The sequence below is a fragment of the Calypte anna genome, chromosome 13, assembly GCF_003957555.1.
Source record: "Calypte anna isolate BGI_N300 chromosome 13, bCalAnn1_v1.p, whole genome shotgun sequence".
NCBI classification, from domain to species: Eukaryota; Metazoa; Chordata; class Aves; order Apodiformes; family Trochilidae; genus Calypte; species Calypte anna.
In genome coordinates, this window is record NC_044259.1 from 5659307 (window position 1) to 5684643 (window position 25337).

General features: G+C 36.3%; 1 protein-coding gene across 2 annotated transcripts; it reads left to right on the forward strand.

Moving 5' to 3' along the window:
- Nucleotides 1-230: 230 nt before the first annotated feature.
- On the forward strand, nt 231-24645 carry LCP2 (lymphocyte cytosolic protein 2). Of its 2 annotated transcripts, none has more exons than XM_030459173.1 (21): nt 231-491; nt 3701-3763; nt 6476-6522; nt 11275-11340; nt 11725-11756; nt 12549-12583; nt 13295-13493; nt 14199-14299; nt 15439-15508; nt 15724-15807; nt 16908-16933; nt 17057-17076; nt 17175-17279; nt 18159-18189; nt 18686-18695; nt 19697-19817; nt 20722-20771; nt 21619-21722; nt 22593-22670; nt 23599-23754; nt 24453-24645. In XM_030459173.1, the coding sequence occupies exons 1-21, from the start codon at nt 414-416 to the stop codon at nt 24573-24575; spliced, it is 1599 nt and encodes a 532-aa protein (XP_030315033.1). In that variant the 5' UTR covers nt 231-413; the 3' UTR covers nt 24576-24645. The 2 variants fall into 2 exon arrangements, with proteins under 2 accessions (XP_030315033.1, XP_030315034.1); XM_030459174.1 differs by lacking the exon at nt 231-491 and adding an exon at nt 5847-5929 and having other exon boundaries at nt 3735-3763; nt 24453-24643.
- The last annotated feature ends 692 nt before the right edge of the window (nt 24646-25337 follow it).

Genomic DNA, 25337 nt, shown 5'->3' on the forward strand with positions numbered 1-25337 from the left:
TGCTGATAATATGCCATTATTTTTACAATGTAAATACTATGTAAATATATAAATTCTTATGTATGTAATTATAAGCAAATAAGGTCTTACGTATCTGTTAAAGGCAGAACGTTTTCAGCATTGTGCTTCCTCTTTTACTTATTTATATTCAGACAAAGGAAGTGGTAAAGCTGACGAGCTGACAACTTTTCTGAGAAGAGACCATTTTGTAGTAGAGGAACCAGCATCTCCCTTGGATGTCTTAGCAACCTAGTTCTAAATTTTAAGAAAACAAAAAGGCCTCAAACAGAAGAAGCCAGCCGTTGGACACACAGTGCAGAGGCTGGAGGTGGTCACACAGAGGGAACAGATGGCTGTCCCACTGCCAGCACTGCTATGAACATTTCTCAGCTGACCAGAGCAGAAATCTCACCATGGATCTGCGAAACATTCCTTACCGCTCCGACGTCCTCACCTGGAACCCTGATGATTTAGCAGAATATTTCAAGATGGTAAGTTTGGGTTTCATCTTTGTATGATAAAGGAACAAACATCTGTAATGTTGTACCAAATGTACATGTTTTTCTAATGGGCAAACCTTGCTACACAACTAGAAGCAAACCCACTAGCAATTAGGAAGCTGAGCTAAATCAGACAATTTAATCTATAAATGAATATTGGAAATGAGCCTTAAATTGGTTATAAGAGAAACTGATGGCTTTTGGGAGAAAGTGTGCACTCTGCTACAGCAACTGTTGATATAACAACAGCTGCAAATGGCATTAATTTGTGAAGATTACAACCCTGCTAGGTCTTCGTTAATGATTTTCAGGAGAGAGATACTATTTTTCAAATTGCTCGGTGTTCACAAATGAGCCTTCGAATGTCTTTGCTAATCATTCATGGGAACCCAGCCAAGAACTTAAAAGTTGTGGACACATGCACCCCTAATTTTTTTAGGTTCAGTTGGAAAAACCTTTCATCTTTTGGTTTGACTTCTCTATTCTAAGATTTCCTGGGAAAAACTCAGATTACTAACTACCCCTTCTTTCCTCACATTGTTACTTTTTTGAATGTGACTAGTTGGGAACTGTTTCTTTTGACATCTTTTTCACTTGTGATGATCTAGAATTTTAATTTTACAAATCAGAGGAGTTTCCATACTGAAGAAATACTTTGAAAGGCAACACAGGAATTCACTGCCAATATGAATCCTCTGCAAAGTAGTGCTGACACCTTTGTAATTGCACAGGAATGTGTAACTGAGACAATTTTATTGACATTTCATTTCTATATGCTCTCTGTAAATCACTCGGTTTTCAATTCACATCAGAGATAGCCCCTGCTCCATCTCCCTTGCAACTGCATACATTCCTCCCGAAGTCCAAAACTGTCAGCTTGGAATTTAGCATTCAGATCCATCAGAAGATTTGGGAAGGTTTTTAAGTAATGCCAGCATAGCTGGCTAATTTTCAAATGAAAGTTAGACCACACTTGTAAAACATGCAACAGTTTGGGCTTCATTCTGAAACCATGCAAAAATTACTGTTTCAGCAGTTCTTGTAATTCTATGAGAGTGTTACTGGGGGAGTTGAGGCAAGTTTTATACTAGAATGCAAAACTACCTAATAAAGGCAAGCAGACCAAACATAAATTCTGTCTACCAAATCTCCAGAGATGGGAAACTGCCCACCACTTGCAAACCTCTAATCTTAGACTGCAGCTATGAGTGGCACAGGAAAGTGAACTGAAAAATTAGAGATGGAACAGATGAGATCACCAAATTTTTTTTGGAGTACCCCTCTACTGATCCAGATGCACCCCCTCAGGACAGGGATAACATTGACATTCCACTTTCAGGGAAGTAAGTCAGGAGAAAAGCTGCTTAAAGTCATCTAATAAATCTGCATAAGGCAATAATATCAGCCTTCCAGACAGCTCTGGGCAACTTCCATAAGTGACCAAATCCTCTGCCAAGATAAAACCCTGAATTTCACTACTATATATCTCTACAGGGTCCAAAGTTACACCTCAAGAATTTATAACTTTGCATCTGACTGGTATACTTTGCCTGCAGTCACATGTTCAAACTCCAGGATTCAAATCCAAGAAAGAAAAGCAATTTTTTCCCTGCTAAACGAAGATAATTCTGGGATGATTTTCAAAAGGACATTCATATTCAAATCTGCTCTCACCTTAAATGATTGATTGGTCATGACACAGGGCAGTGGTAAGATTTTCATCAGTTCATTGCTAGCTGAAACCTTTATATGAGCAAAATCCAGCCAGCACACACATCAGTAATTTATTTAACAATACTATGATGTATAAATGGCATGAATAAAGTCCTTAATTTCTGTCAAATAAGAATTCTTATTTGTACTTTTTATCCGTAGCTTTTATCAATTACTTTAAGAATGAGATGAGGCCTCAGCCACAGTCACATGTCCTACCAAGCAAAACAGTTCCTGGCTGCTGCATGCAGCCTTGTGCCAGGGATGTCATGACAGCATTGACTGTGTGACAGACACAGTATTTACAGGTTAACTCCTCAGTCTGCAGAAAAGCCTTAATCTGTGTTCCAAAATATTTATCAGAGTTAGGTCTGTTTCCGCACAGGGGTAACAGAAGGTGTCTCCTAGAAATATCCTTCCAGATGTTTTACATTCGTTAACATCTGTTCAGGTGTTTTCAGGATCTGTTCTCACACAACACCACATTACAAGATTACTCCTTAAAATGAATAAAGAAGACAGAACTAAGGAAGGACATAATGTTCCCTATAAAATGTTCTTAGCTTTAGGAGGATTCTCCCAGCACCACAGAATCATTTGTCTGCATAACTTTAGTTGAAGTTTCAGGCAGGACCAGAGTTTTTCTCTTGTCTTGAAGGCTCCAACAAGTGACTTTGTCTGCCCACTCTTAGGGTTCCTTCTTATATGGACATAATCATCTTGAAAAAGAAAAAACGCATTCTAGACAGATCAAAAATACAAGCTGTATTCTCACATCATGCTATTACTCTTCAAATAAAAAAGACATAAGCAGACAAACATTAATTCCAGTGACAAACTCACTGGAAATATTTAAAGAGTCATGTCTGGCTAAATTTGGTTAGTTTGTTTGGTTTTGTTGTTTTGGTTTGGTTTTGGTTTTGGTTTTTTTCCTACATTCACTTTGTTGAATTTTTGCTTGGTAGAAACTTACTTAGTCAGCTTCCAAAGTGCATGTCCTTGTCCAAGATGCTACTGTAAAACATAATGTTGTAGAAAAGCTTTCCAAATAGTACAGATAATTTCCAGGATTAACAAGCAACAATCCCACTCAGATAAACTTCAATCACAACAATGAATTCAGTGACTGGAGGCAGAGCTTCATAGTTCCAAGATAGTAACGTTTTTCTGTAATTCTCATTTTCCACAACTGTTTATCCCAGTCAGTACGACAACTACCCATTTTTCAGATATTTTTGGGGGGCTAGGCAACTGTGAGGTGATTTTTAAATGCGAGGAATTACACGTCCCTAAATGGAACGGTACTCAAACCCAATGAACAATCTTTGTCTCAAACATCCAGGTTCATAGAACAAAACAAGCCATTCAGGTTCTAGCATACAAAAAGATAACTTGAAGCATCTACCAAGGTCTAGCCATATGTGTCTGTATGTCTTAAATTATTCTTATAATTAAGGTGGCAATAATAATTTTCTTTTCATTGACAGTTGAAATATAAGGACTGTGAGAAAGTCGTGAGAAAGCACAGCATAAATGGACAAAGGTTTTTGGTAAGTAGATTTGCAAAATTCCTTTCATCAAAATTCCCATCAAGTGATGGTTTCAGCTCCTGCTTTGAACTGGCAGATGTAAAGTACTCCATTTGCAGATGGTTTCTGAGGCAGAAGTGAACACCTTAACTAAAATCAGCCAGAAAACTTGCTTTAAATATGGAATTCTGGGGACCAAAGCTTGTTGTTTAACAGGTATGCATTTTAGTATATTGTAAACTGACAGAGAACTTATAATCTTGTCTTGAATGCACATCCTCCTGTATAGGAAATGCTTGTTTTTAAATCCTGCCTACAGAAAACTCACATTTATTAATTGTCCTCTCCTACTAAAGAAGACACAGACCTGAACAGAATGACAAGACTTGTAATCACTGTTTCATGCCTCTATAGTTAAAAATAGATATCTTCTACAGCAACATACAAAATCAAAACACTTAAAGAGCATCAAATTTTGTAGGCAAATTCTGTCTGGATTTAAATCAACATTACTCCAGGCTTTATCAACATCTTGCCTTAACCTCAGAAAAACTGACAACTTCCATTAACATAATTGATATTTTCAGGTCTTAAATACACATGCATGAAGTTGTACAAGGGCTTTAACTATTTCTTCATTTTACTCCTATTTTATTTTATTTTATTTCATTTTATTTTATTTTATTTTATTTTATTTTATTTTATTTTATTTTATTTTATTTTATTTTATTTTATTTTATTTCCAAATATTTCCTACTCTATTTTTTCAAAAGCAGATAATCTTGATCATCTGTGTGATAAGTTATAGTGGGGAAATCTATGCATACCTCTTCTAAAGGCTTATTTTTCTATTTCCTTCTCCTAAGGTATCAAGCTGTCTAACATTTAATTGAAAAGTGGCATAAACATTTTCTGACATTTTTCATAGCAACAGGATATTACATCTCCCTCCTCCTGAGTGGAGAAAGAATTATTCTAACCCCTAAGAGATTCTCCTTAGCCTCAATGCTAAGGATGTGTGACTGGAGTGGGAGTTCCGGCTCCGGAAGCATTATGAAATTCCGGAATTTTGTGAGGCACCAAAATCAAGAGCAATAATGATGTAATTTCTGAGTGATTTATGTATTTTGTTATGATCTACAGAGCATTTTCATAAATAAATAGCTGAGAGTGCAGCAGAAGCTTCTTCAGAAGCACCCTAGTATATTTGAAGGATGTTTTTCTACTAATTAAGCAAGCACCTGATCACATCTGCTAAGGTTTTTTTTTTAAAGTTTTTAGCCTACATGTCAATGGCATAATGCAAAAATAGATTCATCTGTAAAACAGAACAAAAGAATTATTTGTGTTGAATACTCTGAAGTCCAATGCAACCTTGAAAAAAAATTGCTTCTCTAAGGTTTTTCTAAGAAATATCTTTTTACATTTTGTAAGTTACTGAAAACTGATGAATTTCATTTGCACAGGAAAAATGGTTAACTGAGTGTTTTCAGGTTCTTAATCTATTTTCAGATCTATATGGTGATCCAGACTGCAAAAGTAATACTGTCTTATTCCTCAGAACAACACCTTAGTTTCTAAGTCACAGTTCTGTTTCTACTGACTACCAGAAAGAAAGTCCAGTTGAGATGCAGTAGGAAAAAAGCCCAGAGGGATCCCACATACCTTATTCTAGTCAAATTCTCTAATATTTAAAATGGCAACATTGACATTTTATGAGAGTTTAAACCCATAATATTTTTCAGGTTTATCACTGCAATAGAATTCCAGACAGAATCTTAAATGTCTTTAGAAAAAAATCACAATTCCTCAGTAAATCTTGCAGGACATTTCCATAGAAGGAGTACATTTTTTCTGTGTTTTACTCCTTTGAGTGCTTTTGTGGAAACAGAGGACAACAGTGCTGGAAAACACAGAATTTTTTCTATCCAGAACTGATGTGTAATTAGAAACATCTTATTGCTGGCAGTAGGAATGACAGAAAAAACAACCTGTCATCCATGTTCTGAAGAGAAAAGAAACATGTTCCATGTTTATGAAGCTGGTAATTAACCCAAAACTTTCTCAAATGTTTTTATAATGCACTAATCTGTCCTAAACTTAGAGATACACATGATGGAAGAAGAGAGAAGCTGACTCTTCAGTCGTGTCAGTAAAGCTCTCAAGAAGCAGAGCATCTCAGCTCAGGTCAGGAGTAATCCGCAATGTCATTGGTGTATTCTTGTTGAAGGGAAAAGAAATATTCTCCCCTCAGTCCCATGAGAAATTCAAGACATCTAGCTTCTGAAGTCACTTAGATACCATATTTTTTAGCTGTACTAAAATGATGTGAAGGAAAAGAGCCAAAAATTAGAACCAGTGGTAGAAGTTAGCCTTTACTACCAGGATCAGCCATTTACAAAGGGCATTTAATTACACATAGCCTTAAAACTATCTGTGTTTTAAAAAATCCTTTGAAATTTTCTGTCCTTTTATATTTAATGTGAGAAGCATAATTCCCAAATCACCAAGTAGAATGCCGTGGATAATGATTTCAAGCAGAATATTCATGTGCTGTTTATGAAAATAAGTCCCCTTCTCTCATGAGCCATGGGACAGAGAGCATCCATTGCTTTTTGTTTGTATTCCTATCAGTTGAAATCCCTTGCCACATTTTTGAACATGCAAATGTCTGTGAGTCACAGTCAGTTCCACGAATATTTTTGTGATCTATACCATGTGTTTTCTTTTCAGAACATGTCTGAAAACGATATTCAGAAATTCCCCAAACTCAGAATGCCGTAAGTAAAGCCAAACAAATTTAATATGCAGCGAAATCTCATAGGAAATACAAGGAAATTTCTCATAGAAATACGAGGCCAACGAAGGAAATATCAGGCCAAAGTTTCAAAGATTTGCAGGTGATTAGTTAAGAAACCTGTTTTAGTTAGTTTATTGTAGTATACTGAGAGAAAAAGAATGTTCCCAAATAAAAGTCATGTCTGATCAAATAAAATTGATATAACACACACAAAAAAAACCCAACAGGGGGGTGTTCAAAATAACCCATCTTTAAACTTTTTGACTTACAGCAGCTATGCAAAAGTTAAAGTTTTTTGCAAGTATTACATTTGAAGTATGATTTAGCTGTTCTCTGCTTAAGTGTTCTTTTTAACTCAAAGGAAAAAAAGTCAGGTATACACACAACAGTACCAATTATTTTTTCATCATGTGATTTTCCTTTATGTAGGCATTAAAGATAAAGCAGTTTGGAACACTCATTTCAGTGTTAAATACCTTTTTTTAGCTGCTCTACTCTTACTGTAGCACCAAGGGAACAGCCTTTTCCAGTTGGATCTTTTGGGTTGCTCAGCAAGAAGACAGCTTGAAATCAAGAGCTTTAAGATTGCAGCTTGGTAAACAACTTCAAGAACTGAATAAATACAAAAAATTAATAAGTTTGAATGAAAGTTCTGGACCAAATGCCCTAGTTCTCAGTTTTCTCCATACTTACAAACAGGGAGAAAGATCATTAGAATACTGTGAATATACATGGAAAAAGGTTGGTGTGAAGTGGGGTCCTCCATGTAATGCCACTGTTTAAAACAAGAATGAATAGTTTTAATACAAAAGAGTACTGGCTGCCATTAAAAAAAAAAAAACAAACACAACAAAATAAAACCAAAAAACAAAACCCAACTGAATAAAATTCATAGGTAGAAGAACCTGTCACTTTTTAAACATCAATTTAATTACTTCAGAATGTCCAAGTTTTACCAAAATAAAAAGTACTTGCTGTTGACTTGTATGAGAACAGAGTCACACCTTACTTTGATCCCATAAAGCAAACCTCACCTAGGGAGAAAAGTTTTTCTACAAGCTGATATAGACATCAGGATAATGTAGTTACAGTACCTGATACTTAACAACAGTGCTAAAATCTGAGCATATTTTGTAAAAATGCTTAATATTAATAGCAAGCAGCACACTTACAACATTGGCAGGCAGAATGAATAAAAAGTATACATGCAAGAGAAACTGTTTTCAGTAACTTTATCAGGGCTATGCTGACTTATATGTACCAAGAACCCAGCAGTTGCAGCTTCACAGGGTTTGCAGGTCACAGCTTACATCCATTAAGACCTCCTGAGCTGGGTGTGTGTTTTTACTGAATATATATGTTTGAGCAAAGCTACTGATCGAGTTTTGAATATAACTTGCAGATGATTCTGTAACTTTAACCAGAACCTTTAGCTATCTAAGTCGATAGCTGTTGCCATTAGAAAGTACAATAGAACATTTTCTAAAACAAATAATAAAACTTGTCAGACCAATTCATGAGGGTGTAATGAACATTTAAATAAATCTAATTAAGCAAAAGATCAATATATAGCTTAAGGGATACATGGAGTTTTCTTATTGCTCATTATTACTACTGGCAGTCAGAGGTCATAGAGGCTTATACTTGTGGACAACAAACGTTATCCACACATAACATTTTAGAGTTTTAGAGTGTACTCAACAGAATGTGTCTTTCTTAACATGGTCAGAATTCATAAACACGAAAAGGTAAAGATTTCATTCAAAATAATGTTGTTGGCTTATTGATTCCTGAACCATGATCTAAACACTGAAGTTAGTTTTTGCCACTCTTGCTGTTTACCATCTTGAGAGAAAATATTTCCAAGTTTTCAGTAAATCAAGGTCCTAAACCAGGCTGTTGATCCATCAGTGGCAGGTTGATGGCAAACCTCAGATTTAAAATTTTTAGCTTTTGGTCAGAAAGTTCATGTTATATCCCACAGCAGCTGTGAAAATTTCCAATAATAAAAAAAGCATCGCTGTACTACAACACATAATTATATCTGCCAGTTCAAACATGCTAAATGTGATGGGTTCTCAATGGGACACATTCAGAGCATCCAGACACATCTAGAAAGTTCTTCTCAGGAGAGTCAAAGTGCAAACCTAAACATGAAGAAATCTATAGTGCCCTTCTCTTTTAAAACCATAGCCTTGGGCAGAGGTGAATGTGTGTGCACCTCTTTCAGATGAGATGCTAAAGGTTGTTGAAAGGTCTAGAGTATATAAACAATATTCAGTCAGCTTTAAGGCCAACTTAATATTATTGCATTGGCCCAGCAGACTGTTCTCAATGGCCAAAACAAAGACTTCATCACAAACTCTTCTCTTGACAGTGAATGCAACTGTGCAGATTCCCAGTTCTAAAGGACTTCACCTTCCAGCTCAGCCATCTGAAGTCCTTTGTCCCTTCTACTCACAACAACAGTATCTGCATTTAAGCAAAGAAAAGCCCATTTCAGAGCACTGCTCTGGGGGTTGGTTGTGTGGGTTTTTGTCATTTTCAACTTCCTGCCAGTTTTAAACTAAGCATCCGGTGGAGGAGGTAGAAAGAGAAAGAGAAGTCTGAGTAACATGTTCTGTAAATGTTGTTGCCTCTCCTATCCTCTTCTATCTTTCCCTCCCACAACTCAGAAAGCAGTGTGGTTTTGGTACTTCCTTCCTCACATGGCTACAGACTCAGCTGCTCAGTGCAACACATCTTGTGTAATAATGTTGCTTGTCAAGTGTTGTCATTCCAAACTTCGCTTTCTTCTAATAACTCCTCTGGGCCATTGTTTTGAAGCTTTACAAATAAACTTGAAGATTAAACACCCTGTTTTAAGCAGCAGGGTAACTGAGCAACTTTTTCCTTCTAGAAAAAAGTTTCCTTCCTTCTTTTTCCTTCTTCTTTTTCCTCAAGAACTAGTTCATGTAAATGTTCATAGCAGCCAGCCCAGGTTTAGTCAGAAATCTTCCCAAGACTCGGGTCTTATTTCATACCCATGGGAGTCTCAACTAAAGAATCAGCTCCAAATCCAGCAATCTTAATTTTACTTATTTAGTTGAAAAATAAACACAGTATTATGAAAGCTCCTTCCCCTACCTTTTCTTGCTGTGTACAAGTTGCTTGAGTGACAATGTCAGATTTAGACAGCTGTAGTTCCTAAGTTATTAAAAATGATGCATGTGCTTATCGCAAAAGAGGCAAGCAGGACAACCTTCAGATCAGAAAATTGAAAAGTATTGGCTTCAAAAAGCAACCACAAAACCTATTTCTTCTCTGCCTTTCTCTTCAAGCTTGGATCCTTGTTTATACATGTTCTTAACTTCAAATTATGCATCTTCATCCTTCTCAGACAGCATGATCAGTGCAGAAAAATGCAGTCAAAAAAAGAAATGCATAGATGAAATAATTTGGAAAAAACTAAGGAATTATTATTTCTGAGTAGCAGAAACATACATGAGAGAAGAAGAAAAACAAAACAAAGTGCTAACTGCCTGGCCAAAACAATTTTACAATAGTGTTATGAAGTTTGACTGAGCAGATGAAGGAAAAAGAATCCTGAGCTAACAAGCAATACAGACAAGATTTTGCAGAATTTAGAATTTGAGCTAAACACATACATTGCGTTCCTAATTTTTTTCCTTCTGTTTTTATTTCCACAATTACTATCTGTGATAGACTTAAGTAGCACATGCTAGAAGTAAAAAGGGGTATTTAAAACCAGATGTTTGTAACTTTCTAGGTGTGACTCTCGCCAGAAAGATACACTGGGAATGAAGGATCAGACCCTGACTCACCAAACCCTTCTTTGCAACAAGAACGCTAATTGAAACAAGATAATAATGCAGGCAAACTTCATTACTAGAAGAGAATTCTGTTGCTAGCAGTGGATGAAATTCTGTTAATCTCGTAATGACTGTCCTGTAACCTCAGTCACAAGGACTCAGTCAGTATAAAAACCCTCAGGCCTGTCTATGCTTGCTATGGACGCCAGCAATATCAGCACCATGAGTACTCCTGATTTTCTCAGGAGTTTTGATTTGAGTTTTCTCAGGATTGCATTTCAGTGGTGTTGTTCACCCTGATGCTGTATGATACAGACCCCATAGGAGTGCTGACAAACACAGCCACTCTAAACATACAGCTGTAGTCTGCACATGTTCCATGAATACTTGTCCTGCCCTGCAAATCTGTTATAATACGGAGATACATCCACCTTTTCTCCTTTGTTTCGGGAGGAATTCTGCATTTGGAATTCCTTGGTTGCAGAGGAAGAGATATAAAAAGAATACAGAGTAGACACAGGGTACACATAACCCCTGCTTCTGGAATCATTAACTTGGTAGAAGACGTTTCCTGACTCATCTGCTTTTTCCATACAAAGCAATACAAATGCAATTGCCATTATTTAAAATTGTGTTTACCACACCCTACCTTTCTAAGGCTTTCTGAGTTTAATGTTTATTTTTAAACTAGATCCAACAATATGGGATTTTTATCTATGTTAAAAAAGCCTAATTTGCAATTGGATAGGCTAGAGAGCAACTCTGCACTAAGATAACAAATTCAATATTCTTTCCACACAGTAAATAATAATTAGGAATGACTAGATTTAAGTTAGTAAATATTGAAGGAAAGCAGTCATGAAATAACTGAAAAGTTTCAATGAAATTTTTTAATCTGTTTCTGTGTTTCTTTTAAATAGGATTGTAAGTAAATTAAGTCAAGAAATAAACAGAAATGAAGTGAGGCTATCTTTCTTTTCAAAATGGTAAGTAAAACAAATGCTGCTTTTTTTTTTTTTTTTTTTTTTTAATATTTATGATCTTGATTTCCAGCAGTCTGAATGGAACTAGTAAAGAAAGTTTCTCTTTTCAGGACTAAGGCTGCTAGTAAATTTTTCTACTTCTCCTGTTTAGCTTATGTTCAGCTTCTGGATGTGGAATATCAAGTAGTATAGTTCAGGCGTTTTGGGCAGAGTTAAATTCACCCTACTGTTAAAGCTGACTTCAATATGCTTCAAATATTTAAGAATAGCACAGAGTTAAATTCACTGTACTGTTAAAGCTGAACAATGTCTATAGACATCAATATGCTTCGAATATTTAAGAACAGGACATGGGAGGAATTCAATTTTTTTTATCTTTTTTTGTAGGGCCCAAACACAAAAATATCCTGAAAATCCTGGTAAGTGTGTACTGGCAGATACTCTCCAACAACAAAAAAGTGTTTAAAAACACTAAAATTAAGTTAAGCCATGCAGGACAGAATTAAAAAAAAAGTGGAGGGAAACCAAAACAACAAACAGGAAAAGATCAGAGTGTGATGTTGCAAAAAAGAACAGTAGCTAGGATAAGTACAAAAAAAAAAAATAGAGAAGATGGTGAAGGGAAGAAATGATGCTCTGCAAGAGCAGAGACATTGTCAGGAGCATACATACCCACATGGCCTCTCTTTAAGCCAACACATAGTATCAATGCTTATATAGCTGTTTCCAAAACTGCCTTCCATCCCTGGATTTAGCAGCATCCTATGTTATAAAAGCAACCTTCTAGATGTCTGCTGTGCTCCAAATTTCTATTGCAATTATTTTCTTAATAGACCACAAGCACTTAAACTTCTGCAAGCTACCGTGTTCCCCCAGCTCTACTGAAATTAAGAAACCCTTTGATATGAAAGCTAAAATAGTATTGAAGAGATAAGAAGTCTGTATGTATTCTGAAAGCATTCTACTTATGTTTAAAACTGAAAGTGTAAGATGAACTTAAAGTGACAGCACATAGATAATCTCATACAAGGTTACCTATACTTCATTTTGAATCCAGATGCTATTTTCAGTACCATTCATGCCTGCCTGCCTCTGAAAGACCTGGGCTTCAAAAGTGACCTGGGATTTTTTGTGTCCTTTTTGTCAAGTTATGTCTTGATAGTTTCAAGTTGCACATGTTAAGAAGCCTGTGATTCTGCTTCTTTGTGCAGGATACAGTCAAGAAGATGATGGCTGGTCTTCATTCGTGAGTATCAGATGTAACAAAACCTCCTGGTTGAATGGATTACTTCTTCTGTAAGGTCTATCATTCCTTGCATTGTCTGCTTGGGACAGCACAGTTGTACTGAGAAAAGGGGACCCTGCAGCAATGCAAGACACAGCTTCAGAATGGCAGTGCTATACCCCTGGCTCACAGCCTATATCCAGCTCCCCATGGAACATCAGCTGACATTTATATGCTTATTTCAAGCTCTTAAAAGAGGTGCCTAGTGAAGGAAAGGTTACTATGTTATTCAGTGGCAAGTTCTTGTCAGTTTATTTTCTAAAGCTGATTTGTTGAAGCCAATTAGACTGCAAAAGTTCCTTTTGCCTTTTGGAATAGGAAATGCATTGATAAATGTCATTAGGTGAAGCATACACAGCTCAGTTAGGTAAATGAACAAGCTGACTGATGTACAGTCTGGATTTATAAAGATCTCTTACACTGACCAGTGCCAATGATTTTTTAATTTTTTTTTCCAAAAAATGGAGAGAGATTTTTAAAAACCACTTGCTACAAAGTTTGAGGAGATTTGCTGCCATTTTTGGGAGAAGCAAAAATGGTAAAAAAAATGGCCTGCAGAGCACCTGTGGTCTTATGTCAATATGGAGCTAGTCTGGAACTTTCAGCCTTTTGTCAAGGCCCACAAAGAAATTGCACTGCATTGTTTAATATTCTTTTATGTACATTTGCCAGGATGAAGATGATGACTATGAAAGTCCTGATGATGACCAGGACAAGGAAGATGAGGCTGACTATGAATCACCAACAGAAGAACCAGACGAAGCAGACCATGACAGTGATGGCTACGAGCCACCTCCATCCAATAATGAGGAAGCACACCACAATGTCATATTCCCTGCCAAGTCACTGGCAAACAGCACAGATTATATAGGTAACTACTAAAAATTAAGTGCCATTTGTTAATTATGTTTTCACACATTATCAACCACATTCTAGGTGGCTGCTCATGGAATATAGAAGGTTTTTCCTTCAAAGTGTCTACTTCAGATGAGCTCTGCCGGATTAAAGATTAGTTTCAAGTAATGTGTGCATTATTTGTCCTTCGGTCTGAATCTGCATTAAATTGAATATATGTGCACTTTGTATTACCTTTGGTAGTGTAACCTTGAACAGAGTAAACTGTCACAACTGTGGCAAAAAATTAGTGAAAACTGGGAAAAGAAAAAGATCAGCTTTCTCTGTCTGTCATTTTTTTACATCTGATTCTTCAGCAGCCTGCAGCTGGGGAGGCAAATACAAAAGCAGAGATCAGGCTTTCAGTCTGGCTGCTGTTTCACACAGTCAGTGCACTGTGGTGAGGGAAAATAAACAGTGTGCGCCCTACCAACTGGCAGATGGAGTCGCGCAACCACCAAGGGGACAGCTGAGCCTCCAACTCCCAAGAGAACTGATCATAAAGCAATCAATACAATACAATACAATCAATACAATATTGATTCATTATATACTAAAACAATGTATATATGATGTATTAAGCATGCATGTTATTGCAAGGGCCCTTTTCATAAAACTTCAGTGAGAATTAAATAACCAAACTCTCTGTAGTTGTTTATTTTGGGAATTTTGCTTTCTTTAGATAGACCTCCAACAAACAGATCTTCACTTAAGCCTCCAGTACCACCCCAGCGACCCAGTCCATCCCCAGTACCAGCCTCACCTGGGGGAAGAGGAGCTTCGGTATGTTTCTTTCTTAACATTTCACCTATTTCCTCTACCAGTATTTTCTTAGAAATCCAAGTCTAATGCCATTTTATTTCAAATATTGTAGGTTGAGGAAAAATTTCACCCATCAAAATAGCTTTGAATTCTCTTATAGGGTGGCCATATTCTCATGGAACAATTAAATTTTATGGGGAAAATATATCAAATTACTTCATGTTGCTTAGGTGTTTCTTACATTTGAAATTTGTATCCACTTGTGAATGCCTCTTCCATATAGATTACATGTTTGCAATAGATGCCTCTTTTGTTCATGATATTTGTAAACAGGAAAAAAAAAGGCTGTCTTTCCAAGATATAAATCTAGCAATTGTCCAATTGAATTAACACCACATACAAATATAAGGGACTGCATAATAAGAGCCTGATGATCCAGATTTTTTTTTTCCCATTTTTTGAGTACTGTGAATATTTCATAATGGAAAGCTATTGTGCTTTTTACAACTGGCATTATAGGTTCAGTGTGCACTAGAGGAGGTGTACATTAGAACAACTCATGTTTATAAGTCAAGATAATTTTAGAATGCAAAAGATGGATTTTTGGTCTGTCCCACTGGAAGGCGTTTGTCTGGAGAAATGTAGGTTTAGATGCAAAGGTATTTTGCAGCTGCCAAGAACATGATGCTGTTTGAATTCAGCTCTCCCAGTACCCAAGAGCAGACCTTTCTCCTTCTGCCTCAGTTAGCAATACAGACGTAGTGCATATTTCTCAGCCTCAAATTTACATCCACTAACTTCAGTACCAGGTTTCAAAACTAACACCTGCTGCACTGAAGGGAAAAAGATACAACAGCATTGTTGAAACTGCTCCTACCTTCCTCTGACAATACTCACACTCTCTCCAGGGTCAATATCCCACTAGACCATTCCTTGTGAGGCAAAGCTTATGGAGGCAATTCTGCATCTAACAAAAACTATGTATGTAGGTCATTCTTTAGGACTATTGATGGCTTTTATCCCTCCTGTGTTGAGCAGAGACCTATTCCTTGTGCTGTAGCAGAGCCAACAATTGGCAGATGTTGTGTGGTGGGGTTTATACACTAAGATCAAAACAGAAAGATGACACACTTTAACCACATGTAAAATATTTTCTTTAGCTGCCACCTTTCCTTACTTCACCAAGCAACAACGACGTGAGTAGAGACAGAAATATCAAGCCTTTGAAACGTAAGTACAGCTGGTTTGTCTCTATGTAAAACTTTTTTCAGGGGATATATGGCACTTGAATTTTGCCTGTATCTCCTCAGATCCACTCTCTTCTATTATTTATACAGAATCCTCACTTGTTAATCTAAGAAGTAACACCAGTTCATGGCCTTGCAAAATAAAGATATATTGATCTATACCAGCAAATCACCTCACACAGCTTTTCTCTTTTTTAGCCCCAGCTCCTTCTATAGACAGAAGCACAAAACCCCCACTGGATCGCCTTGTTCCACCATTTGAAAGAGAAAGCCCAGTACCAGGTCAGTGTTTCATACGCTAACATCAGTGGTGGGATTCTTTTAATAATTAAAAATTATCAGTTTCAATATAGTTCATGCAAAAGAAAAAGGCTCAGCCAAACATACTATAATCCAGCCACAGAGCAGGTGATCTGTTTATGATAAATAATGTGAGCAGGACTTATAAAAGCGAGAGAAATTGTATCTAGAAAGTAGAAGCCCCAGCTCAGGACTAGCTGAACAGAAAGCCTGTATGAGATCCCTGTAGAAGTTTGCTCTAATACTTAAGTGAATGAACGAGGGACAAGTTAGTAGGTTAAAACAGGAAATAACTATTGCATACAAACCTAATGAAACTCTGCATACATATGTAATTTGTCACCCAGACTTAAAAGAATTCTGAGTACTGAATGAACAAGCAATCAAACAAAAGTATTTGTTTCAGACCATATCTTTAAAAGACTTTGAAGAGTCTAACATATGATCCTTATATGTAGTGAAATGAGGCAACCAGGTGCCACTAATTGCCAGGGAGCAGGCAGGAGCTTGTGTTAAGCCCACCTGTGCCTGATTAAGGCAGGCCCCAACTGCGCATGAGCAGGATTAGAGGGCCAATAAAAGGTGAGTCTTGAAGCACATGCTTGGCTCACTCCTGAGCAAGTCAGCAGAGAGATTGGCTGCTTTTGGAGCAACAGCACTGATCCAGTCTAGTCAACTCTGAGGGCAATAGACTCAGAGCACTGTTTGTGAGTTTCTGCTGGAACACCTGGTTGGACCTTGGAGTGCAGTGCCCTAAAAGAGGTTCGTCTTGCTACACTTATATATTATTACTTTTATCTGCTATATAGTGGCATAAAAGTATCCAGTAACTCAAAGTTGAGCAATAACAAGTATTATAGTAATAAATGCCACTTGAAAATTTTACTTTCATAAGAGATACTGCAATTTTGCCATCTCAAGCAAAGCCAAAATATTTTCCTGGCTTGCAGCTTGGGAAGTTGAGTGCTTCAACCTGCAAAATTCACATTCAATGATATTCAACACTTGTTTGTTCCATATAAAGTTCAATAATTTATCACAACTTCCATTTTTTTCTAAATGTAAACTTTTACTATTTCCAGGGAGGAAGCCAAGCTTACCTGAAAAGGTAAGGTCTTGGTTTTTTTGGGGGGGGAGAGTGGGGGGGCTTGTTTGTTTGTTTTAAGCTTATTGATTTTTTTTTCAACTATTTTGATACAATTATACATTCTTTTTATTCATTTTTTTACAGCCACTGATTTCACAGCTAAGGTAAATTTTGCCTCTGGAAAAGAGGCACTTGATGCCTGCCCAGATATTTCTTAGCAGGCAGATTTTGCCTTTATTCCATCATATTGCTTCTGCTTTAGATCTCTGGGAGAACAGCTAGCAACGATGCCAAAACCTCCTGTCCCACCAAGTGACAGGTATCAAAGAAGCAATCCACCTCCTTTAAGGAAGCAAATCCCTGTAAAGTAAGTGGTCATCTAATGGAAATTTAATTAAGGATAAATTTTATTTAACACAAATACAGAGAAGCAGCATAGGATAGTATAATTTACATGACAAATATTTAAATCCAATTTTTGCTTTATGAATATATGAATATTTTATAAATAATATTGACCAAATGACAGCAGGGATATGCAGTAAGCTACAGAAAAAGCTCCCTGCCCAGTCATATCTGAAACAGCCATTACATAGGGCATGATTTGCTTCCAAGTTTCACAGAGAATTATGATCCATGCTTTTCCCACGAGACCAGGTTCTTGCTCTAGGGACTATCCTTTCATGACTTCTATTACTATTTTATTTAGGATGTTAGCCTACCATGGATTTTACTAGCCTGCGAAATTCCTTAATAGCAATCAGTATTCTTTAGTAGAACTAGATCCTTCTATAGCATTTTCTAGATAACTTGTGGGCTGAACAGTGCGATGGATCTTCAAACAAAACAAGGAACTTTCTGAGAGCTGCTATTTAATTAGGATAATTTATCAGAGAAACAAAGACTGGAAGGCTTACCATGTGCTCCAGCAACATTGTTAAGTATCACAAATGAGTTCAAGACTTGAAGTCTAATGTTTCATGGTTGTAAAAACTTGTTTTAAGCTCTAATATTACAATCAATTCATCAGCCATTTTCCTTGTTGCTAGAATCAAGATGGGCTAAGGACTAGCATAATATCTTAGATTATGTCTGAAAATTTATGAAGAAAAAAAGGTTTCTGTATTCATTGGGTCTGAAAAACAATAAATTCATGTCCTGATCGAAAATAGAGCCTAATACCAACAAAATAAATGAGTAATATTCCATCTATGATTCATGTTTTGTTTCCTCTGTTTCATTTCAGGCAGGGTTGGCAACTGCACAAAAATAATGAAGTAAGTGTAGTCTCAAAGCAAATATTTAAAAGCATAGGAATTTTTTTAAAAAATGAAGTACCTGTAAAAACTAATAATTCTGGAAAAGGTAAATTCGTTTCTTTCATCAGTAACAACCAAGACAGATTTTTCATAGAGCATAGTTTATTTTTAAATAGTTTCTCTATGTCAAATTCAGTTTACTTCCTGTTATCATCTGAGAGTTTCTGACTACTTTGGGTCAAGATCCATTATGGATCTATTACCTCACAGCTTATTTGCAAACAATATCTGCTCCTTATTGCAAGAAATTAAAAAATAATTTGATGTTGCACAAAGACAGAAGCCCCAGGATTTTAGATTAAAATGACACTACAGATATTAGAGCCCTTGTTTACTCAAAAATCACCAAATTCCAAGTTTTTGTACAGTAAAATATTCCTAAGAACTGTGCTATAATATGTTACTAATGTCCATTTTCTTTTTCTATTTTGCTTTTTTTTTGTCTCTTCTCCAGGAAGAAGACAGTAAGTATTTCTACAGTGATTTTAAAAAGTGTATGGTATTTCTGTGTTTTAATTCTAAAAAGAATAAACAATCACAGTTGTTTCTTTAAAGGCATTCCAAAAAATCAGGTGTTATCTTGGCAGACTGTCAAATGCTTAGCAAGTACCTTGTTGAGATTTACATATCAAAGCTGCAAAACACAGGATATCAATAATAACTTCAGACAGCTACAGGATAGCAGGTTTTCTTATTTAGAAACAGACTAAATTTTAGAGATTTGTGATCTGCACACAGCTTCAAAAAGCTAGGCATGTATACCTGGTATCCTCACAGCTTTCAACAAAATGTTCAATCTTACCCTGCTGGTACCAGTCTTCCGCAGAATGTTATTTATCCCAATGAAGAGAAGCAGAACTTTTTTCCTGTAATAACAGTATTTATAAATTACTTCAGAATGCTGGTTCCTAAAATTAAGTTGGTAAAGGGACACAACAACAGAAGCAGAACATTTGGCTAAGTCTCTACAAATTCTCTGTGCCTCTAATACCCCATCAAAAATAGTGATATTTCAGCTGTGCAGAGCACAGTTAATCTGCTCCACTCTTACCAGTAGCTGAGGGCTGAGGACACTGTAGAAAGAAAGTGTCTTATTTTATTCTGGTTTTTATGATGTTATGAGAGAAATCTCACAAAGGAGTGAAGTTCAAAAAGGTAGCCTCAAAGCCACTATTTAGAAGCAATGTAACAGAACAAAAGTTCTGTACCACCTTCAGCTCTGCTGCTGTTAAGGCATCTGAAGAGTGGCTTATCTAAAACAGAAGTTAAAAAATGTAAATGTTGCTCAAGCCTGTTCCAGTTAATTTTTAATACTTAAACCATGAGTTTACAATCTGCCACTAACACGTCAAGGACTTTCTATAGAGCACTTGTTCATCTAATTAAGCAGCAGTAATGTGACTGTATTTCTTCATTCCACCTCACTCAATATCTCAAGCAAGTTTTCTTCTCTTTCTCTCCACAGCTGCACCACAAAGACCAGTGCCACAACCATCTTTGCCTCTATACAGCTCGAATACATTCCCCTCCAAATTTGTCAAGCCTCCTCCTAAGCCAGGATCCAACAGTATGTTTGGTGCAGAAAGGTTTGTTTCACCCATTATTGTGTCATTCCTTTTGAATCTCAATCCTTTTGAAATTGGCAAACACGAGATAGCTACTTTAAATAGTCCATTATTTTTTCAGGCCATACCTTTGCCTCCACCACCCATTTGTGTTGTTCTTACTATCAAGGAGAATCCTTCACATAATTGAAGCTCTGTATTCAGTGAAGCAGAGAGTGTGCATCAGTCTACCAAGAAAAAAAACTAATCTCTCAATTTTCTGCAAAGAAAGCATTTTAGGGCTTACATGGTGCAATGGTTCCATTCTTCAGGCCCATTTCCTGCAGGCTCCATAAGAATGATCACTTTTGAGAAGGGATCATCTTCAACAAAACTATGCAGGACCTTGTTAAAGGAGGTTCTCTTTTAAAAGGATTATGCACACTCCAGGAGACTATGTGGTAGAGCTGTGACTACAAATGGATTTAAAAATAAGAAAAAAACCACAGCCTTAGTTGTCTAGATTTGAATCTAAAAGAATTTCACCACCCTTTTTTACTTATTTTTCCTCTAATGGTTAAAAATAACTATTAAAAATTGTGAACCTTGTTTCAATTATGATTTTTTCTGCCTTACCTTAATATTAGATTGTTATGTTTCCATCTGCTAAATGGAAGAGCCTTTAATTAAATTTTGATTTTTAATATAGTGTGCAACAGACTTAGCATTTGCTGAGTTAGAGTGGTCTCCTTTAGCCAAAGTCTGAAGTACATTTTCTAATCTCTGTATATTTTTAAGGCTCTTTGAATTCCTCCCATTTACCATCACCCCCTGGAACTGCTGACACCCCACAAATATTGCAATAGCAAGGTCACATGCAAATATAAATGATTCCTTTGAACAATGTTTTATTTCTATTTTTACTGACAACTTTTTTTTTTAACAGTGCTAGAAACCTGTCTTCAAGTGGCTTGCTACCACCACGCTTACCTTTAGGTTTGTATCCAGTGTTCCTGCATTTTTTTGTACAAAAATGCCTGAACACAGGAATGTTCCACTGCTGATAATTTGTTTTTTCTTTTTCTTTATTCTGTGGATGTTTCTGTTTGGACTGTAAACAGAAAACTGTCAATTTCCTGAAAGATGTCTTGGTAACTTAATCTGAATCTAAGATTGTTTTTTTTCCCCATGAAGTCTATGCTTACTGCCTATTTAAAACACTGTTAAGACTTCATATAAGCCTCTTTTTCAATACAGAAACCACTACTGAGAGCTGAGCCACACTACCTGCAAGTCACTGTGGTATATTAATACTCTTGAGAAAGGGAGAAAACACATAAAATATGCTGCATATTTATCTTGTAATAACAAGTAAAAAAATAAGGGAAGATTAGAAATCAAATTTGCTTTGCACATAATTATTAGCATATGGCAACAGTTGTCAACATCTTACAGTGACATTTTTTAGTTTCTACATGCTAAAAAGATATGAAATGCAAAGAGACAACATTACTCTGTCTAAAGAAGCCAGAGATTCTCTCAGATGCATAACTGTGGCACAGAAGCTACAAAGATGTAACCACTATTTCAAGTTTATCTGGTTTTAAGGAAACCCAAACCATGAGAGGTGAGTTAAAGTCCCTGTGCACCAAGGATGAATTCATGTAAAGAACCTGTTTCTCACGTAGTATCCTAAATTGGATTGCAAATACATTCCAAATGTCTCAGTATGAGACGGATATAAATTCCTCATAAAGTCACTACTGTACACTCTCTATGTACTTCCACAGATTTAATTATTTTCCTGGTTTTAAGATTTTATTCTACTTTCATGTCTTTAAAGGCAATACCAGCAGATCTCCTGCCAAAGGCACACCTGACCTAAGACCTCCGGTGCCAATTCCTAGCAGACAGATTGTTCACCCAACAAACACGGAGGAAGATGAGGTACAAAAACATTACAAGTATTAATCATAACTGCTAAACACAGTTTAGTGCTAAACACAAATCTGATTTTGAGGGCATTTTTCAAAGTTGTTTTTCTAGTTAGTAGTCAGTCACTGTCAGGATGTTAGTAGGTGTTTTCAGTTTTCTGTGTCAAACTTCAGTGCCTTGTCTTGTCTTCACCAAGAAAAACGAGCAAAAATCCAGCCCAACCATATAATAAAAATATTTGTTTGTTGGATTACTTGCTTTGCACACATGCCTTCAACTAGCATTACATATTCAGTTCTTCTACAAAAACTTGGTAAGTAAAAGAATTCATATGCTTTAGTTCCATTTTGTTTCACATTTCTTTAAATGCAACAAGATTAAAGCAAACCTCTCCTGATGATAACACTGCTGGACAATCATACATGGTATGTTCCCAGGAAGTCTGCATTATTATCTAAAATGACAGTTAAAAAGAAAAAAACATAAAACTAAAAAAATAATTTTTTTAAACCCCCAAAACAACAGAGAAATGAAGGCATAGGATGCTAGGGTCCCAGGGAGACAAAAGAGAAAATGAGAAAAAGAGAAATTTTATTTGGAAATACCTGTGTTCCTAGCTTGCTTGCAGACATGCTGTAGCTAGGCCTATAACATTTTCAAATTTATCAATAATAATTTAAAATAAATAAAAAAACTTAGTGCCACTCACCATACAATATGTCCTAGTATGATCACTGAAGCTCATACCTTCTGAGATTCTGCAAATTAATTAAAATATCCCTCCAATTCACATTTCTCTCTACTTATTTGTATGTTGTTGACACCATAAGGTAATTCCTTGACAGCAGACTTTGTCCTTTCTCCCCTCTCACACAAACACAGGGCTCACTCAATGATGATTGGTACGCTGCCTGTGTGAGCCGGCCAGAAGCAGAAGCAGCTCTACGAAAAATAAACAAGGTACTCTTTAAATTCTTGGCAATTCTTCCTGTTCCTAACTAGATGCCCTTTTAGTCACATGGGGAGAGTCAAGGTAAGCAACATCTTAATTTTCTAGCCCCAAAATGGATACTTAGAGTGAGGGATTCACCTTGAATGTCTCTACACACATAGAAGTTACACAGCTAACGTAAACCACCCAAGGAGGCTCTTGTCTTATATTGTCCCAGAGAACAAAGGATGTGTCTCCAGAAAGAGCCTCACTTCTTTTGAGAAGTGTCTTTTTCTCTAACAACAGTTCTCTGTTTTCTATATTGGTTGAATTAGATGAGATGAATCCCACCCTTTTCAGGACCATATTTAACAACAAATTAAGTACAGGTTCAAACAGGCAAACCCAGGTTTAACAGTGCATGTGGAGATGAACAAAAGTGTTTGAGATCACATTCAATGGTTTAAGAAGGGTGTTTCAGGGGAAGACTTGTTAAAACAGATCAAAAATGAAGGAAAGGAGAGACAGAGATCAAGACAAAATCACTGCCTTAACCAAAATTATATATACAGGATCATTACTTTAGGCTATTTGTAAATAGGTCACATAGAAACCTTGACTGGCACTTATCAGAAATAAACTTCTCTTCTGGTTAAAGTGCCACAGGGTTTGGCCTTTGATATTTTACTTTCTCTTTTAATGGAACACCACTTCTGCCTTTCCTAAAAATCTGCATTTGTATCAGACAAGCAAGTTTTAAGTAGCAGATTGGAGGATAAAACATTTGGGAAAGGACCTGAACTCCTTAACAGTGCGGTTTCTCTTACCATAGAGAAGATTTCAGAAAGAAAAAAACTCAAAACACTTAAAAGCAGGATTCCTCTACTTAAGGTTGTTATGCTGATGAAACCCAGAAGAGATGTTTATTTGTCATCTTTCATCTTCTCATCTTTTCAGGATGGAACCTTCTTGGTAAGAGACAGCTCAAGAAAAACTTCTGCTCATCCATATGTGCTGATGGTGTTGTACAGAGATAAAGTATACAATATCCAGATTCGTTACCAGGAGCAAAATCACATATATTTGTTAGGAACTGGCTTAAAAGGAAAAGAGGTACTCTATGTTTTCCACACTACTTTCCTTGGTTATGTGTCAGTCTAATTAACCTGGCAGATGCTTTACTTCAGTGGAATTCTGCTTATTGTCTTAGAGTTATAAAGTATGCTACTGCTGGAAGTAAAATCAGATTCTCCTGTTTGCACTTAAAGAATGAAGGGATAACCTCAGAGTGCAGCTATTAGAAATCTATATACCTGGTTAGAGAATGTTTGTATATCACCAGATAAGGGAAATGCACAGTTGAGAGTAAATCCCTACCTTCCAACTCTACTGCTTTGCTCTCAGACTACTGATTTACTTACCTCTGTGTTGGATTTACTAGCACCAGATGGACCAGACAGTACATGTTCTGCTGTTCTGACAGTGCCAGAACCCTTTTGTGCTGATCAGACAACCTTTTGGACTTTCAAGTATGATCTCTATATCAACCAAAGCAACAACATCATGTATCAAGCAGGCCAAGAATGCATAAATTAATCATACAGTATTGTAGTCCCTTGCACACACTAGGTTAAATGTTACTGAGCAACCAATTACAGCGGAAATTTTAAGAAGCTGATTTTATTGTATTTACTGGACCTTGTAAGGCTGCCAGATATTTAGAGTTATATTAAAAAAATCTCTTTGGTTTTACTAATTACTAAGAATTCTGACATTTTTGCCACAGCCTTCTCATTTTTTCTGTATCACAGGATTTTTCTTCTGTAGCAGATATCATTGACTACTTCCAAAGAACACCTCTTCTTCTGATTGATGGAAAAGACAGAGGCTCAAGAAACCAGTGCATGTTAAAATATGCTGCAGGACATATTTAAGCAAGACCTTAATGAAGATTACATATAGTACAGAAACCTATTGAAGCTTATAAACTTCAGGATATTCCTTTTTTTCAGCCAACTAAAACCATGAAGTCATTAAAAATCCTTTTAATATTAAGGAAAAAGGATGATATTATTTTAAAATTATGCCTTAAATGCAATACTTTCAAAAAATGGTTCTATAATGTGCTTATTACTGTCTACTAACCATACAGGACATGAGAATTTTTTATCTTCCAACATATATGCATCCTCTTGAAGTTATTTCCATGCCAAATTAGAGGACCAAGAAATAAACACCAACACAAATCTCTGCTTTCTTGTGCGGAAAAAAAATATTCAAATCAGAACTGGATATACAGCTGCCTGTTAAGATCTGTGTCAGTGTTGTTCAGCTATAAAACTGTTTGTTCACAGTTATCTAGGAAAAAAAAAAAATAACTGCAGATACCATGCTCCCTGCCATAGGACTGATGATGCACTGCCAGCATGTCTTAGCCCACTAATTTGAGTGACATGTCTCCCATCACCTTCTAATATCACTCAGAAACAGGCTTTTCTCCTTAGCACAGCTCTCAGTTAAGATGTTTCCTTCCTAAATTAAGAAACTTTTTTTTACAAAAAACATGAACAAGGTTATCATCATGCAATCCTTAAATGGCAGAACACACACAAAGCTCTTAGAAAACAGACAGACACTATCAGGCTAAACTTAGTTGCTTTTCTGCAAGTGCTTTCTGGTTGTACTGTAGTTTTCCA

Coding starts and splice junctions, on each gene's coding strand:
- LCP2 (XM_030459173.1), top strand. CDS start 414: ATGGATCTGCGAAACATTCCTTACCGCTCCGACGTCCTCACCTGGAAC. Junction 3,764..6,475: donor TAAATGGACAAAGGTTTTTG/GTAAGTAGATTT, acceptor TTTTCTTTTCAG/AACATGTCTGAAAACGATAT. Junction 14,300..15,438: donor CTGGGGGAAGAGGAGCTTCG/GTATGTTTCTTT, acceptor TATTTTCTTTAG/CTGCCACCTTTCCTTACTTC.